This window comes from Nematolebias whitei, chromosome 16, assembly GCF_014905685.2.
Source record: "Nematolebias whitei isolate Nwh7 chromosome 16, NemWhi1, whole genome shotgun sequence".
NCBI lineage: Eukaryota > Metazoa > Chordata > Actinopteri > Cyprinodontiformes > Rivulidae > Nematolebias > Nematolebias whitei.
This window is the reverse complement of record NC_056513.1, coordinates 16,112,083-16,131,900: the sequence shown is the minus strand read 5'-3', so window position 1 is coordinate 16,131,900 and position 19,818 is coordinate 16,112,083. Positions and strand designations below refer to the sequence as shown.

The 19,818-nt window shown below is 37.7% G+C and overlaps 1 protein-coding gene across 1 annotated transcript in view; it reads right to left on the bottom strand.

The window, feature by feature from the left end:
* Positions 1 to 19,818, bottom strand: part of LOC119423127 (protein sidekick-1) — a 245,370-nt gene that overhangs the window by 119,347 nt on the left and 106,205 nt on the right. The window contains exon 8 of the mRNA XM_037690537.1: positions 4,680 to 4,782. Coding sequence (XP_037546465.1) covers positions 4,680 to 4,782 — 103 coding nt within the window. The remainder of the gene's footprint in view (positions 1 to 4,679; positions 4,783 to 19,818) is intronic.

Here is a 19,818-nt window from a genome sequence, read left to right as displayed (position 1 = left end):
ATATATATATATATATATTCTATATAGAATATATATATATATATATATACATACATATACATATTTATAATTTGTATATATACAAATATACAAATATATATGTGTGTGTGTGTGTTTAGACTGTACAACTTTTTGTTTAGTTGATCTACTTTAATGGTTTTAAGGATACGCCTAGATATTTATTTACATGATGTAATCTCAAGATACAGAGTTATCTTGGGATTTTATTTTTATTTCTTGTGGACATAGTGGGCTTATGTAGTATTATGTATATGTAGAATTGTAGTTTTCAGACAAAACTTTACTGTTGTAAATCATCTCCAAGTTTCATAAAGCAATACTGTGATGAAACTACGTAGGTGTAACATAAGAACCACTTATTGGACTGACCATGAATACTAGAGGGCAGCACGGTGGTGCCACTGGTAGAGCTGCCGCTTCTCAGCGAGCAGGTTACCCTGGTTCAAATCCTGGTCAGGGGGCGTTTCTGGGTGGAGTTTGCATGTTCTCTCCATGCATGCGTGGGTTTTCTCCAGGTACTCCAGTTTCCTCCCACCGACCAAAAACATGCATGTTAGGCTGATTGGTAACTCTAAATTGTCTCTAGGTGTGAGTGAGAGAGTGAATGGTTGTTTGTCTTGTTTGTCTCTATGTGTCCCAGTGATGGACTGGAGACCTATCCAGGGTGTACCCCGCCTCTCGCACAGTGATGGCTGGACATAGGCTGCAGTGACGCCCACAACCCAAAAAGGAAGAAGTGGGTAAAAGATAATGGATGGATAGATGGATGGATGAATACTAGAATGGACTTATGGCCACCTCCCCCCACTTCACAGCCATTCTACATCAAGGAGGTACATGATGAGATTGTCTTATTGTATATGTACCTGGGACTGCAGTTAGACAATAAACTAGACTCTGTAGGAAAGAGCAAAGCAGGATGTATATCCAGAGGAGACCAACATTATTTAACAGCTGTATGAAACATATGTTTTTTCAAGCAGTTGTTGTTAGTTTCCTCTTTTAGGAAATGATCTGTTAGGGAGGCAGCACCAGGGTTACGGTCAGTAAGCAACCCAATGAGATAATCAGGCAGGTTGGCTCAAGGTTGGGTATGTAACTGGACTCTGTGGAGGTAGTGGTGAAGAAGAGAGCAAGATCCACACTTAAGGCGAGGACAGTGCCGGTCACCCTCTCCACAATGTCTTCTTGCTACAGAGAGGTGCATTCAGTGGTAGGCTGCTGTTGCTCAGTTGCTCCACTGCGAGACAAGAAATGTTTTGCTACTCGGGCCATCAGGCTATATAACTACTCTGCTGAGATGGTTGAGAAATTAAGGGATGAGAACTATGGGGGCACAGAGTAAATGTGCACCTTTCTATGGCTTACTTATTCTGCTTATGTATTCTTAAATTTGTGTTTTATTAAATGCAATGCAACTTTTCATGTCAAGGTTTCAGATTTTTTTCTTTTTCTGTTTGCTTTCTTTTTTTTTAGCATGGACAAACTTTCCCTGTGGTAGAGTGAGGCCACCACTTCAAAGACCACCAAAGTACTACTTACTTTATACCTTTTGTTTCTAATCATTTTTTTTTGTTTGTTTTTAACGCAGCACCTATTTTTTTTTTTTTTTTGTTATTTCATGTTTTTCTGTCTTTTTTAATTAGGCTTTTACAACCTACTTGTGTTTGTTTTATACTTATGGAGTGATTGTCTCAACTTTGTTGGTTCTTATTCTGTTGCATGAATGGAAGCATCAAATACTGAATTTCTTTTGGTACAATAAAGTATTGCCTTGTCCTATCTTATCTAATCTTATCTTATCCCATCTTATCTTATCTTTTCTTTTAGTAGCGTGATCATCTTTTCATCTCACAAAAAACATTTTTTGTTTATTAGGATAACAAGCTAAAACTGGCTTTTTATCTTGAGAAAACAGAATAATAAACTTATGACCTTAAGAAAATCAAATCAAAATTAATATTAGCAGGCAGAATCATTCATACATTTTGTTTTGAAGTATAAACAAACTTGGATGGAATAATATCGAACTATTATTACTCTGACACACAAGCACACATATACATGTATGTCTGTCAAAAAAACAAATGACTGATTCCGATGTATCTTTTTCGGTGCTACTTGTTTTCAGCCAGGTTTCTAATAATGCTAATGCTCTCCAGGAACTGTGCTGGTGCATATACAAAGTACAATAACTGGTAATTACTGAATGTGGAAAGCAGGTGATTACAGACTTTAGCAAGCTATTTGGTTTTAATGATCAAACTCTTAGTTCTGCCAAACTTGGAATGGTTTCTTCCTCACAGTTGTTTCCTGGGTACAAAATTATCCCAGCAGAACGAATTTTTGAGTCAGAGGTATATATTTTTTTATAGCAGGAAGAGCCAATATGGAGTGTATTGTTCCTGTCACCAAGAGAGAAAAATGAAACACAGTGAGCTAATCTGTATGCAGATGGAGAGCAAACTGAAAATACCAAATTGCTTTGTGTTTATGTGAAAATGTTTGATCTACACATTTTTCCAGTCCCTACTGTTTTAACACCTACTGGGCATGAGTTCAGGTATTCTAATAATTCTAATAATGTGTTCTTCCATAATAAGAGTGCTTTTCAGTGGTCAGGTGCTGTCAAGAGCAATTGATTAACTGTTATTGTACCTCCTATATACTACATCTACCCATACTTAAAAATACTCACAAAACAAAATCTGCATAGAATGGTTACAAATAAAACTCAGTGCAGACTATCCACAAAGTGACTTCCACATGATCATTTGTTGAGTCTAGACTCGAGTTTAAAACAAGTACCACCATCGAAAATACCAAAAAGTCCCACCATTTTAACTACTTACTAATTAACTTGAATGTCTAATTGTAAACTAAAAACGTAGATTACTAATACTAAACTTAACCCTTCACCAAACACAACTGGCAAAGTGGCACACACTGACCAACCTGAGCTGAACCAACCTTGCTAGTGGATAAAAACCCCAATGAACTTGAGATTCACAACTAAAGATGTGTTCCAAAATCCTAACAAAAAACCTAAAGACTTTTGGATTGCTGAATGATTGTAATGATTTGAACAATTTTAGTTTCTAGACTAAAGAAAACAAATGGGCTTTTGATCAGGGACGTGTCATTTGGCTTTGAGTCTCTGCTCCAGACGGTTTTGTTTGTTGGACATAAACTTTTTTTTTTTTTAGATTTACATCATAATTCCATTTATGATAGTGAATTATCTTGTTAGGGCGGCACGGTGGATCTGCTGGTAGAGCTGTTGCCTCTCAGCGAGAAGGTCAACGGTTCAAATCCTGGCCGGGGGCCTTTCTGGGTGGAGTTTGCATGTTCTTTATGTGCATGTGTGGGTTTTCCCCGAATACTCCAGTTTCCTTCCATAGACCAAAAACATGCATGTTAGGCTGATTGGTAACTCTAAATTGTCTCTAGGTGTGAGTGAGAGAGTGAATGGTTGTTTGTCTCATTTGTCTCTATGCGTCCCGGTGATGGACTGGAGACCTGTCCAGGATGTCCCCCGCTTATAGCACGGTGATAGCTAGACATGGACACCAGTGACCCTCGCAACCCAAAAAGGAAGAAGCGGGAAAAACATAATGAATGGATGGATGTAAATAGTTGATGAGTACTACCAGTTGTACTTGTACCACAATTTGAGAACCATGGCTTTAGACACCTTGTTTACAAACACTCTTGGTGTCTTTTATTTTTTTTTTATAATAAATGTGTAAGAAATAATAAAGTTAATGACATTTAACTTCTTTGAATATTCATAAACAGCAGAATCTTTTCATCATAATGAGACATCATAGCAAAAACAAAGGAGAAAAAATAAAACTGAATTTGCTGAAAACTGACCTGCAGTAAAATTAGTATGCAAGACTGAATTTGCTCAACTGTACTATAAAATGAATTTGAAAATTGGTGTGAAATGATCTTAAGTTCAAGTAATCAAATTCTTGTATTTCTAAGTTTTATTAGAAAGAATAACTTGACACATGAAACAAAAAATACAAAAGACTGTGGCGAGTACTGAGCCTAAGACAAAAAAACTTGGTGTAGAGCTGAATAATTCAGCAAGACACGACTCACACCCTTTGCTGCACATATATGCGCGCGCGTGTGTGTGTGTGTGTGTGTGTGTGTGTGTGTGTGTGTGTGCATTAAGTACTTGGCGCTGGTCAGTGTGAATTCGTGGGAGTGCTTAGCTTGTGAGCTGATGTCAGATGGGACTTTGATCCAATCTTTTTAGAGTTAACTTGTTAGTAGTGTGAGTCTGCCTTCCTTTTGGGGACAAAACAGCTTCATATAATAAAAGTAAACAAGTTTTAGAGTGATAACTGTTTTTGAAGTTGAGTGATGGAGTGAGGAATGTAATGGTTATATGTACAGCTACAACAAACCTGAAGAAAACAGATATAAAAAAATGTTTTGTCCTCTGAAGTGAACAAATCAGATATGCCCGTTCATGTGTAGCAGTGTGTCTTGTACTAGAGAGACAGACTTGCTGGGCTATTATTGTGTGGGGTGTTTTTAATCGCTCTAGAACAAAACAATGCTGTCGAGCAAGAATGGAATAGTTTCCACTTGTGCGTGTAACTTTGTGTCAAGTCTGTATGAATAAACACAAAGATATTTACCTGGCATTAGCAACACACTCCAGCGTAGCCTCTGTCCCCACCACCACTGTTGTGTTTCGAGGTAGAATCACAATCGCTGGAGCCACAAGCTCCAACTCAGAATCTACAACAAAACAAAAGGGAAATAAAAGAATGGTGACCTCATAAATCATATTCACACACACAGCAGCATGATCATAGCAACAAACTTTTAAATGCAGAATCATGAAGTCCTATATACAGCATTGTTCTTTTTAATGACACATTACACAGAACATAATGGCATTCATAATTTCAAGTAACACTTAGCAGAAGCAGCTCATTTTCAAAGTGATAAGTAGCCCACTCTGTTTTCACTGATAACTACAAAATCAAGACCAACTGTCAACTAGTTGAACACTAGAGTTGATTTCTGGCATGTCAAAAACGACATCTGAGCATTTAGTGTAAGTAGACCAGAAAAAAAAAAAAAAATTGTGTTACGCTCAGAAGATCACAAGACACGATACTTTAAAGTCCAATACCACTAACAAGCTGCTGGAATCTGGCCCCAAAACATCTCCAGCTCGAACTGACTTCAATTAAAAACAAAGTCATAGCACACTGTCATGTGCCTTAACAGTGTTATTAGGTAAATTTCCTGCCTAGGTGCTGGTGGAAAGTTTGAGGAAAGTTTTATAATTCACTCAATTTTCTTTGTCAAATGTGTCTCCTTAATATCAACAAAATGGTCACTTCTAACTCTGACAAAATGTTTTAGAAATTGTTAAGTGTCGACATTGGTTCTATCCAATTTTCCTTTTCTTCTTTTTGGTATATATTTTTGAGGGTGTTTAGCCTTTGTTAGGTGCAATAAAGGCAGAAAGAGAATACACTGTAGAAAATATGCAGCAAAGAATGGAGTCAAACCAGGCTGCTGCTGAAACAACTCAGCCTTTGGCATACAGGGCACCATGCTATGTCGGCTGCTTTTATGCTGTTTATGAATAGAAAACAAAAACTAAGTACTTATTTGTATTTTCTCTTAGAAAGTGTTCATTGCACCCATTAAAAAGAAAAGAAACTGAAATAATGGTATTCAATTCTTAAATTTAAACTCAAATTTAAACAAAGCAATTAATGCCTTAAAGGGAAAGCATTATAGACTTTTCTGTGTTGGATAATGCCAACTAGCTGTGGTAGCCATCTTGAATAAAACTGACTTCAAAAGTTAATAAGTTGTCCAGTAGATGCACAAGAAATGACTGCATTCTGGGAATTTTATTTAAATCCTTCCTCTGGCTCAATATGAAATATTCTCTTAATGCTACAGACAATTACAAACATTAGACAAGAGATAAAAAGCCCAATTAAAGTCAACTGCAAGCAGCCACACACACTAACCCAGATCCATTCATTTTTTTTTTTTTTTAAGTAAATTATGGAGACTCGTAGCGCAATAAATAATAGGTGGCTAACTTTGCACAGGAGCTTCAAAAGGTACAGATGCAGAGACATATTAAAAAAAAAAAAAGCAGAACTATTCAGTCTGTTTTAAAATACTTGTTTTAGACAACAACAGGAAACACATCTACAGAATTAGATATTACAGGGATGGATGTGGAAATGATGTTGGTGAACATCCACCTATTCTACTGCAGTCACTGTGCGAGAAACAAGTCTATCCCAGGGACATGTAGAGACAAGCAACACTTACTCACACCTGGGGATCAATTTTAGACTTATAGTTAACCTAACATGTATGTTTTTAAGCTGTGGAAGGAAAATGGAGTAGCAAGAGAAAACACACTCATGTAAGAGATTATGCAGACTTCACATAGACCTTCCCTCTGCTGGAATAATTGTACACATGGCTGCATTTACTAATAGCCTCGGCTAGCTTCTCCTCAGCGAAGCAATCAAAGCAAAAGAACGTCAAGACAGTTCAGAAACTTTTCGGCATACATACACCCACAACAAAGTTTCGATCAATCACACACTACTTGACACATACCTCTTAATAGAGCCCAACCAATATATTGGTAGGGCCTATATTTTAGGCTGATAAAGGCATTTGGGGACCTATCGGTATCGGTGATAATTGCCTCATTATACGTCGATAAACACTTTTAATTTTCACCCCTAAAATGCAGTGAATGAGCCGTGTCCTTACTTGCAAATTATGTAGATGTAAAATGTATCCAGCAGAGGGCACATGCGGACTACTTTCAAGTCATGGCCATGCACTTTGTTTCCCTTTCAGCACAGCCGAAGCAGGGATCAATACTGTGTAGCATATTTTGCTGAACAAAGCATGGTAAGTTTATTGTAAATGATCTGTTAAATAAACTAAAACATCCACAAAAAAAATTATCCAATTCTCCAACTTGCTTGTCAATTTAGCTACGTGCTTCTCAAGTTAGTGGGCTAAAGTTTAGATAACCTAGGCTAATGCATTGAAAAACTTTATCCAGAACATAAAAGCTAACGTAGAGGTAAAATATATCAGTGTTAGTAACGTTATCTTTGTCGTCCTCAAGGAAATGCATTGTTTGTATGAACTCTTTACTTCTCTGAAAAAATAAATAATAAATAACACAGCTGTGGTCAATACTAAATTCGGCCTTCACCATAGTGCCTATTTAAACAATGAACAGGGAAAGATGTTTCTTTAATTTATATTTTTATAACACACTTAATAACTTTATGGTGAAGAGTGGAGAATAGAAAATATGAACACACGTTAAGAAGACTGTTTTCAGGACTTCAAGCGTTAAAACGGGTTTAAAAGTAGCTGTTTACTTAGATTCTTGGGGGTGGACAAAGCTAAAAAAAAATTAGCCAATGTATCGGTTATCAGCACTACCCTTCCCCTCCCAGTATTGGTATCGGTGATACGCCTGTAGCGATAAACAATAAATCAATTAATTGCATGATAAATGAAAATGATCAACCTCATTTTCATTTATTGGCTTTATCGTTTCTTCTTGTCTCTCTCTTTCTACTGAAGACACGGATCAACTCCGGTGCTCTTCACTGACTCTTCCCTTTCTCTTTTCTCTTTGAAATTTATTTTAACCGTCCAAATCCCATTTTTGGATCGTTAAAAGCAGCTAAGCTGTGAAGCTAAGCTACGAGCTAAGCTAACAGGCGGACCTCGGGAAAAATCCTCTGTCTTGTCAAAGCTCCAAAAGTCACGGTTGAAACCCGTGCCTTCGTCTAAGAAGTTGTTTTTCGCTGCAAAAAGAAGCTGAGAACTTGTTTACTGTTTTTTTTAATTTTTTTATTAAAAGCTTTGTGTGACAAATGCTACGCCAACGAGCTCAAACCACACAGAGCATCCACCATTTTGAGAACTGAAAAACAGGAAAGAGAGACAGCCATGTCATGTCAAAGTGCCTCCCTCCCATTTTTCTTAAAGAGACACGCTGCTCGCTCCCTCACTATCCATCCTTCGGTTCAAACAGTCTTATATTGCCATCTGGTGGTTGAAAAAATATACTACACTCAAACATTAACCAACATTCTTTTTAAATTTGACAATTACAAATTATTGTCAAATTTCAAACAATATTATTGTTTATTGCAATAACTTCTGAGACAATTAATCGCCCAGCAAAATTTGTTATCGTGACAGGCCTAATTGGCGATAGCCAAATTTTCTATATCAGTCGGGCTCTACCTCTTAACAACCACAAAAAAAGTTATGTCCAGACAACAGGCTTTCGGAGCTCATGCGACAACAAAATTATGTGATTTTTATAATGCAACTATGTTGGCAAGGGCCAATATCTTTACTTCTTGCAAAGTAAGAATCCAACTTATGTCTGGTGTATATGCAAAGTGTAAAACCAAATAAAAGGGGTGAGTGTGTGAATAAAATGTGTAAATCTAAGAAAGTTTTATATTTTCTACTTCTTCTAAATTGCTTGTTTCTAAAAAATATTTTCTTCTCATGTACACAATCTAATTCTCAGTTACTTGTTTTCCAATATATTGGAAATACCATGGCTGTGTGTGTGTATGTGTGTGTGTGCGTGCAAGAGAGAGTTACCCCTGTATGTGTTAAAAAAAGATTTATGACCTAAAAGGTGTGTGGGAGAGTATGATTGTGTGTGAGAGTATGATTTATGGCCTGAATGGCCTCTCCTAAGCGAAAGGTCTCACACAGATTGTTATCTGCTGGAAATGTACAACATTTGCTAAGATAAATAGTGTGGAACCAGTTGAAACGGCAATCAGATATTTTTTTTTTTTTTGTGGTATTTGTTTGCATGAAGTTGAAAAATTAATGCACTGAAGATGAGTGTCCATGTTAGTGAGCATGTAAGGTTTTCCTCATAGACTTTGAAAATGATGAATATTTAGATTTTCAATAAGGGAGAGTAGTAAGAGCAAATTAACAGACTGGTTCTGATAGAAGCTGAGGGATGGGGGTTGAGATGAATGGGGGGGAAGGTGGGAGAATCAGCTTTGATCTCCCCTTTGAAGGGAAGAAAAAAAGGTAGTAATTGACTCTGCTCTTTAGTCCTGCTTCACATTCTTGCTCTACTCTTTTTTTTATCAGATGGAAAGTGCTGAAAAGAAATCAAGATTAGTTTTGTCACTATCACCATAACACACCTAAGCACTTGCACATTGTACCAATATTATAAAAACTGGACACTGGTTATCGATTTTGATGTCTAATCAAAATTTAAAAAGTTTAAAACCTATATATTATTTCTTCATTTTGTTTCATAACCCATCAAAGATAGAGAGGAAAGGCAATGTGAAGTAACACATCCCTTCTGGTTGTTGTTTGCAGAATTAGGTTAACTCTGACAAACATTTGCCTCATCAAAAAACATGAAAATGTTTCAAAACTATCGGTGAGGCAAAAAGCACTGAAGACTAAAAATACTAATGTTTTACTACTTTGAGAGCACAAGAGCATCACCTATTACTCTCTGTCAAGTCACACTTTGTTGAAATGAAGATTTGCCATTATTTACAACAGAGTGTTCAAGTTCAAGGTTCTTTATTGCCATTTGAATCATATGTGGTACATGAGGTGGAACGAAATTGTGTACTCAGGGTCCCAATTACACTCAAAAATAGCTAAAAAAAAAGTATAAAAACAGTACATAAGGATCTAAGATATACATTAAGATACAAGCTAAATGATAAAAGATCTAAGATCTACACTAAACACTAATAATGTAAATAACAGTGTGAAAGTTATGTTATCACTACTGATTTTTCCCATTCAGGACCAAAAATATTCTGTGGTTTACAATTATTATCAAGTGAAACACTAGTACATCATCAAAAAGTAGGTAACAGTAAATGCATGTGTCTCAAAATGCTGCAAAATTCTATGTAATGCAAAATTAAAAGGTAAAGGAAGGAATGTAATACTAGTTTAATACAAAAATAATAACATAAGAGATAATTATTCTGTTTTTGCCAAATTTGATTAGTTTTTAACATTCAGCCTTTTTCAGCTTAAAAACTCAGGAAATAATGTTGATTCGACACTGATTTCAGAGTAATGCCTTAATAGAGTGCAATCGCTGACTTTTCAATGCTGCACATGCAAATGTTACAGCATGGATGTTTTTGTTTTTTCATTGTGTGATAGGGATACATTTAAACAAGCAGTCCTTTATTTAATTGTTTAAAAGATAGTGATAATCTGTATGACTAGTACAAAGTCAAAAAATTGTGTCTTGAAGAAATAATGCATGTTGGCTTGAGTGGATAAAACAAACAAAGAGAGAGCAAAATGATTGAAGTGACCAAACAGATCTAAGAACAAAGAAAGCAGAGTCTCTATTAGCTACCTGAAGTGGAAAGCAGAGGTCAGGGAGTAACTAGTAACCATCAGTGAAGAATAAATGGCAAATACATTTGTGGATTATTAGGATCATGTGTTTGATGAAAAACAAACAAAAAAAACAAAAAAAACCCTGACGATTCAGGACAGTAGAAACCAAGTGTGACACTAAAGAAAAATAAACTTTGGGAATGACAGAGGTACTGTAGAGTCTACAGTAGATGCAGATGAAAAAAAAAAAGGAGTGGAAACTCAGCAGATGGCATTCTTCTTGGAGTGACAGACATGACAGTGGAAATAGAGGCGAAAGCAAAATGCCATACGGTTGTGTGATCTGCGCTCTTCTTTCCTTTCTGTCAGCGTGTCTAACATCCTGTTACTCCGGGGAAATCTCTATCATTCTGTCTTGTCTGCATCCCTTCTTCCTTGCTGCCTTTCTTCTGCTTTTACCATTTCCTTGTAATTGTTTAAATTGGGATTATTAAATTAATCATCCTTAACTTCAAGAAGGAGAAATTCTAAAACTTACACTTTTTTTTTATTGGTGGCTGTGCAAACTGTGGCAGCTAAAAGGCTCCCCTGTAAAGATTCTTCAAAATAGTGCATAGCTTTAAATTAACTCTATTGGATTCCTCATTTAGAAAATTAAAAACACCATGTGGCTGAGGAAGGAAAAAGCAGGAGTGATAGAGGGAAGGATGACAGAAAAAAAAATTGCAGAATGGTAGAAATCCATGCATGCAGGATCTGAACAACATACGGTTGAAAAGGTTCATTAAAAAAAGAGGCACAATAAAAAAAGGACTGTTAAAGCTTTTAAAAAACAAAACACAAGTGACGATAGGGAGGAGGGGAAAAGCATAAAACCCTCGTGAGCCTTTTATAAGCAACAGCGTGTGTGCACATGGTTATGGGTAAAATGTAGCACCAAAGAGGCTGCGAGGCGCTGCAGTGTTACAACGCTCTCTCGTCAGTGCAATCACTCCTGATTGACAGTAAAGTGCTGCAAAGGTAAAACAGCTGGGTGGGGTGTCGTTCAGCTGGAAAAAAAATAAATAAATCATACAATAAGTCAAGGATAGATGTGGAAAAAAGAAGGGTCAGTCAAAAAAAGAAAAGGTGCAGTTTTAGGGTAGAATATGGAGATAAACCGAGAGAAGGAGAGAGATGAAAGGCTATTCCATCCCGAGATTAGAATGTAATCCATCTTTGAATGGATTCTCTCAGATTACAGCTTGTTCTCCTATTAAATCTGTCAGTCAACTCCCAGTAGTGTCAGCGAGACAGGCCGGGTGTGTGTATGATCTTTGTGTGACTGCAGATCTGTGTGTTTTAAGCCTTTTAGACAAATCTCTGCAGAGACCTAGAGAGCAGAGAGATTGGCTGGGGGGCTGAGCACACATACATTTTTCCGCGCACGCATGCGCTCGCACGCAAATGCACGCAGGAGGAGGCTGGTGTTAGCTGACTGTGTATTAATAGAGTTGTCAGATACGTGTCTGCAGGGTTCACAGCCAACTAACACATATCACACTGAGACCACACATGCAGCAAAGAGACAAAAAGTTTGAAAGAAAGAAGAGTGAATTTCTGGTGTGTGTGTGTGTGGGGGGGGGGGGGGAGGATAAGCAGGAAAAAAAAACAGAAAATGAGAGGTCAAAAATGAAGGTTTCATTTTCACTTTTTTATAATGTGCTGATTGTTTTTGCAGAGAATTAAATGTGGAAGGAGAAGGTGATCATTTGCTGATCTCTCTTGAGAATGCTTGCATGTGTGTGAGAGTGAGGTGAGTGTTTTTGCATGTCACTGCGCTCATTAATGCCACATGCTGACAGCTAAGTGTCATTGTCAGTGTACACTTGCCTTTGAATGCCAATAGAAAACCACAAGCCAAGATGTGCCAAACACTCACACTACAGACACACACAATGCCACACCACACCAAGAGCTACAGATCCAAGACCGAAGAAGACAGAAACAGACAACTGCAAGCGAAGAGAGGATGGAGAAAGGTGCTCGATTTTAAATATGCTCCTCTTCTTTCAGCTGCCAAACCTTCTATATTTCTTTGGCATCACATCATAGAAGTTGTGGAAGAAGGAATTTGGAAAGCAGGGTATGGGTAGTGGAGTCACGGGAGGAAGCATGTAGCGCTAATACCGAGGCAAAACAGGAGGTAATTTCTCCAGAGAGCCCAATTATAATTTTATTATTTAAGTATCAGATTAGATGAGCTGTTTCAGCTACAAGACAAAACCCAAAATTACATAACGAGGTAACAAATTGTCATCACGACACTGAAGTAAAAACATGCCCAAATACTTGAAGTTGTCTGGTCTTTTTTTTTTGACACTGGTGAAAATAAGTTCTAGAATTGCGCCGCTCAAGGTGGCTGCATGTTGGAGCAGCTCTGTTACTTTCATTCTGAGATTTTGCTTTTGGAAACTTTAATTCCTCTTTTTCTGGATGTGAATCACATTTTTGGATGATTGTTTCCTCTAGTATCAGATGCTGTGCAGCTGGAAGGATTTTTACTGAAAGTTGTTTGGTTTTGGACATTTGTTGTGATGAGTAACCATGGCAACAAGGCAGTTTTCTACAACCAACAGCATCTGATTAACATCTCAAAAGCTCAAATAATATCTCAACGACAGACCCAAATTTCAAATGAGTTGAAAAGGATGTTCTGTGGACGAATTCTCATCTACCTGCCAGCTGTGCTCAAGTGCCTGACCACTGAGATCCTGGAACTAACAGGAAACACGGCTCATGACAGCAGAAGGACAGGATCATTCCTCGGCACCTACAGTTGGCTGTCCACAGTGACGAGGAGCTCGGCAGACTGCTGGGAGGAGTGGCCATCGCTCTGGGAGGAGTTCTGCTCGGCATTCAGGTGGTCCTACAGCCTGGGGAACTGAGAGGCCAGCCGAGTCTGGGTGGACGGATCGGACAGCATCTGCAGCCAGTTTCTTAGGATCCACTGTGGGATGAACCTTTACAAGAGATCCTTCCTGTCTACAGCCATCAGTATCTATAACATCTCTTAATGAAACGAGGATAACGAGTTACTACAACAAATAATTACCCTTTGGGATTAATAAAGTATTTTTGAATTGAATTGAATTATACAGCAATTTATAGCAACGGCATGGACATGCCTAGTTATAACTTTCACCTTGATTTGTGATCTTGACCTTAGAGCTGGGGTGATAAATATTATGCAACACTCCATCTAATGGTGGTATGTGCATCAAAAAATAGAAAAGCATCATAAATACAAATGTGTATCAAGTTTTGTTAAGTTATCTTGAGTGGATCAGAAGTTATGGGCAAGACAAGAAAAATACCTCCAGTGTTTCTCCTACACTGGCCTTGGCAGGACGCTCATCTCTCCTGTGATTTTTGTTGACGGGGTGGGGTATGTGTTCAGTGGTGCTCAAGACATGTCTCTGTTGTGTGCTGTTTGTACTGACAGTTTTCAGACATAGGTGTGGGGAGTGTAGACGTTTAAGCGTGAGGTAAACTGAACATTTTAGCTAGCGCATCTGTATTGCGTAATGCAAGCTTAATGCTACATCAGTGCAGAAATAATGCAGTGCAGTTGTCGACTGAGGGGGGGGGGTCGGTTCTGTAGGTAGGGCGCTCCGTTGACAGGGTGGGGCACCCTGCTTGTATAATGGTAGGGGAAACACTGACCTTGTTTTAAGTTTGACTCTCATCTGTGATCTTGAACTGGGGTGATGAAAGATATACATGATCCATCTATCCATCCATCCATCCATCCTTTGTTTGTTTTTCCATGCAGGGTGGTGGAGAAGCTGGTGCCTATCTCCATCAGTCAATGTGCAAAATGTGGAGTAAACCCTGAACAGGTTGCAAATTGTTGTAGTTGCTAGCTCATGTGAAATATGCAAAGAAGTATGGCACATGTGCATGTGTAGATGAACAGATGCTCAGATATATTCATCATTTAACACGGATTCCTCATTTTTCTGGACTGAATAAAACGTGCATTGAATTTAATGAAATGCAAACGTGAGACGTCATTTATGTTTGACCCATCAAAATGAATGCGGTCATTTATTTACAGAATCAAAGTTTAACATCAAACATTTACATTAATTTGGCAAATTATGAAAATAACAACATAAGCAATCAATCAGGAAAAATCATACGGCCATGATTTTTCTGTTGCTTCACCACAGACATTTATGAAACTGTACAATTATGATCTTTTACCCACACGGATGTGGATGAGCATTTTACACAGACATTTCTAAATATCTGGAAGTATATCTACTTGATAGAAAGTTTAAAGATGGGAAAGAAGTTTAGAGGGAGTAAAGATGGTATGGGAGGAGAAGTGTTCACCAGAATTGACACTCTCCGTCAGAACCCAGCTCTCCCCGGTACGCTTGGTAGGAAACTTGACTCGTTACCTTTCTGAGGTGACTCAGCAGATATGGAGCTCCGTTAACGCTACCTGTCCAGCGTCTCCTTAGGATGCTGTGAATCGTCAGAAGTAGTGGCGAGTGAAAATGTTATAATCCCATGGAACTCGGAAGAGCTCTGTTGTCATGTCAGGATCATCCCGTCTCTCACAGAACTGGGCTTCTCTCACAGAACTGGTTGAACTGTGTATCCAGCAGAACTCCAACAGCACTCCATCAGAACTGAACAGAACTGTCCCAGAACTGTTCCAGCACCATCCCAGAGCTTCTAACAGAACTGTGTAGTTTACAGATCTCGAGCAGAGCTGAGTAAACCAGGAAGTACTGACATTTTAAAGAGCTGTTTCCCGGTTCACTTTTGGGAGTATTCCCATTGGTCAGAAACAACCAGACGGGGTGTGTTTTGTGACGTAAGAGGTTAGAAGACAGCAAGAAATGTTATGAAACAGATCAGAAATGTTCTCACAGACAGAGAGAGTTTTGTTTTGGCGAGTTTAGAAACAGGTGCCAAAAACCTCTATATTTACGTCTGAGAGGATTCTAAAAACATGACAGTTCGTTCTAACAACTTGTTTTGCGTTTGACTCCAACCTTGGACCAACTTACACTTGCTCATTCAAAGGCAGAAATCAGAAAAGGCATAATTACTCTGTAACAGCTTTGACATGGGCCTAGTCCACTACACATGGTAGGTCATGACATTCTGCTTTTGCTCAAAAGATTTCTCTTGGTAAAGTTCACATTGACAGTTTTTACATCTTATTTAAAAAAAAAAGTTTTTGTCATAAAAAAAATGCAGATTGTATATAGATTATAGATGCAAATGCAGAAGATGAAAGTTTGATTTGCAAAATATGTGGATAGGTCATTAATTACATAAAAATATTTTTTAATCAAAAGAATCGCCAGTGACTGGCCTTTCCAGAAAATGCAGAGTCGAGGCACTTCTTGGTTGGCTTCAGTTTAAAAAAAGAAAGTTGCATCTGTCTTTTTGTACACCATTTCTGTATATAAGAGACCTTTAATATGTTCAGTTGATGCAAAAGACAAATGTGACCCTGTGAGCCAAGGGAGTCTGACTGAGCCAGTCGCCAGACACTCATGACTCTTACTGCAGCGCACAACATGTCCTATAAACCTTTTTCTAGTGTGCTTAGGCTCGCAGTGCTCTTCTCACTGAAAACCTGGAGGCCATGCTCTCACCTGCTGCTAATACAATTGCTGCTACTGTTCACATTTCACACTTCAAAGGTCCTACCTTGATCCTAAACTCTGTTGTAGTGTCTAATGCAACCCAGTGTTTTCCAAAGACATAAAGCTGTTGTCATTGATGACTAATTTAAGCAGCACTGGATCGGTCTGATTTTTTTCTTGTGATAAATGATGATTCCCTGATCAACTAAAGATCAGTGTCTTGTTTACAAATTACTCCCATACAGAAGGCATGCATCCTAGAAACTCGAAAACTATTTTTTCCACATAGAAAACATTGAACTAGATGCACATTTAAAGCCAAAACATGACTAAAAAGGAAATCCACACCAAGAGAAATACTGTTACTATAATAATTACAGTAATGATAACATGTGAGAATGCTGACTGCTAAATTATACTGTAATGATGCACTGTCTGTAAACAGTGTCATTGTGCATAAACTGTGTGATGTGAACTCCAGCTGGGCCCAGCTGGAGAGGGATTCCCAAATTCTGCAAATGCACTTGTTAAAAGAGCCGAGTTGTTTACAGGACAATTTTTTATATATACTTGTATATCCCCCAGGATATCAATTTAATTATATCTTGGGGATCGTCAAAGAAAAAATAATCTATTAAGAAAAATAGCAAAGACCGTTTGGCAGATCATCTAAGGTAATTCAAAGCATTTCACGCTAACATTGTGTTAACTGAATGTTTATTAAGTTGTAGCCTATAAAAATGGGATATTTTAGAGAGGACATGTTTGTTACAACATTTATTAGCACTCATAAAAGAGGTAATCAAAAATGGCGAATAAGACAATAATAAAGTATGTGATTTAGTTTGTATCTATCCTCACTATAATAAAGATAAAAAAGAAAATAGTGTGAAGCACAGCCTGGGTACTGAGCATCAAGTCAATAAAAAAATTAATTTTCTTTTGGCAGTCAATTGTTTTATTGTTGCTCAAACTTGTAGAAATGTATCCCACACACACTGTTTGCAATTGTAGTTGTTGCTATGTTTGTGGTGTGAACTTCACTTGAACTGGATTGACAATCAACTTTCTGATATTTTATCTGAAGCATCATTGTTGATCTTGTTGTGGATAGTTTGACCTATGTATGTCGTAGAACTTAACATTTGCAGTTTTTAGACTGTATCTAATCTATTTAAAGCCACGTTAACATATTTCAGTTACACCAATACATTTGTTTTAGATTCAGTTATCAATCATATGATTGTGCTGAGGACAAGTTACATCTAAACCCAAACAAAATTTAGCTCAATAAATGTAAAATTGACATAACTAATTTATAAAAATATAATATAAACTATATAATAGGGCTGGGCCATATCATATTGTTCACAATAATACCGGTAAAAAAAGCTTGCCCGGGCATATAAATGATATCATGATATGCTAATTTCATGACATAATACGTCAGGGCGCCCCGTTAACAGAACCGAGCGCGCCGAACGACCACACTGAACTGTGCACCCCCCCTTCACCTGTTGGTATCGGTGTAACGCCTATTAGTTGTGCACAATACTAGCTAGCTAAAAAGCTAAAAACAAACAACGCACAGCTCAGCTGTCTCTCCGTCCAGCTCTAACCTGCAGGTACAAACGCAGCTCGTCTTTTTTCTCTCTACCCACCCTGCTCTGGGCTGCCGGTGCTGGTTGCGTCTCCCCCGCTCTAAACTGCTGATACAAACACGCGCAGCTCAACTGTCTCTTGAGTTCCACAGTCCATGGACCAAGAACATAGTCATGTGATCGGAGACAGAGCAGTCAGAGAAATGGAATCATTCCTGCAGGAACAGAGGAAGCTGAAACACCACAAGCTTCAGGGTCAGCTGACCACCTTGTTACAAGTTTTGGAAGTTGAGCTCATTTAAAGGCAACATATATTTTGTTGTATGTTACATTTACGCTCAACAGATCTTAAGCTTTAATTTTATTTAGTTATTTTGGGAAACTTCCCCTGCACTTCAGTTTTTGTGGTGGATTTATTGATCTATATTTTGTGCAGACTTTTTCAATTTAAATTACAGAAGGATCATTTTTATTTTTTATTTTTATACTTGGAGACTGAATACTTAACTAAATAAAGTAATTTCAGCAAAATTACCCCTTGTATTTTTATTTTATTTTATGTAAGACTGCAAAGCAACATGTTAAGTTAATTTTGTCAAATAACTATGATTTCAGTTTTTTTTTTTTGTTATATCACAAAATGTATTATTATCGTCAGAATGCTCTGAAAATCACAATCTTATATTCGAGCCATATCGCCCACCCCTACTATATAATATAATATAATATAATATAATATAATATAATATAATATAATATAATATAATATAATATAATATTATGAATACTTTAAAAAATAGGGATGGCATGTAGGCGCAGTTGGTAGAGCTGCCGCCTCTCAGCGAGAAGGTCACCCTGGATCAAATCCCGGCTGGGGACCTTTCTGGGTGGAGTTTTCATGTTCTCTCTGTGCATGCGTGGGTTTTCTCCAGGTACTCCAGTTTCCTCCCACAGACCAAAAACATGCATGTTAAGCTGATTGGTAACTCTAAATTGTCCCTAGGTGTGAGTGAGAGAGTGAATGGTTGTTTGTCTCATTTGTCTCTGTGTCCTTGTGATGGACTGGAGACCTGTCCAGGGTGTTCCCCACCTCTCGTACAGTGACTGCTGAATTTGAGCACCAGTGATCCCCTGACCCGGAATGGATGAAGCAGGTAAAGATAATGGATGGATGGATGGATGGATGGATGGATGGATGGATGGATGGATGGATGGATGGATGGATATAAAATATAGTTGTTTTAGTTGTGGTCGCTGTCTTGAACTGGGTTGACTTTAAAATAAACGAGTTGTAGATGTCCATGTTAGGAACCTGAGTTCTTGCAGGTATTTTTTGTGTGTGTTTTGTTATTTATTTAGTTCATTGTGTTGTTTCTTAGTCATTTTGCTCCTTGTCTTTTCACATTATTTTGTTTTAAATATATTTTTTATTACATTACCGTATTTTCACAGTTTTTTGCATAAATTAGCATGCCTGTGACTTATACAGCGAAGCGACGTACTTTGTACTTATGTTTTTTCCCCCCCATATTTATAACCCAATTTTTGGCTGAGATCTGACGATTGCATTCATTCTGACATGGCAAATATTGAACACTACCATTTTTAGTCGCTAGAAGGTCATAGACTAGTATGGCAAGCTAAGTGTCTCATTAATAGGTAAAAGTGGTTATTAATGAGACACTTGGCTTGCTATCCCAAGCCAACTTCGTCTTTCTCCTGAACTCCTCGAGCAAACATCAAATCAGCTGCATTTTGCTGTGCCACCCAGGAGAAATTCAGCTGATTTGACCAATTAAGTGCATTTATTAAGGGAAAAAATAAACTGAGACATTCCTATGCTATAATTTTGAGCAAACAAATAATTGTTTTTAAATGTTAATCTTGTTAAATTCTTATTAAAGTCCTCCTGTGCATGCTCCCGCGGCCGCCATTTGGCAGCCAATCACTGGCCAACATTTCCGGGTTGTCAGCGGTGAGGCATAATAGATGCAACTTATATGGCGAAGCAACATATTTATGTTTTTTATTATTTCTTTTTCCCCACTTTATTAGACATTTTTGGACTGATGTGACTTATACAGCAGTGCAACATGTACGGCAGAAAATATGGTATA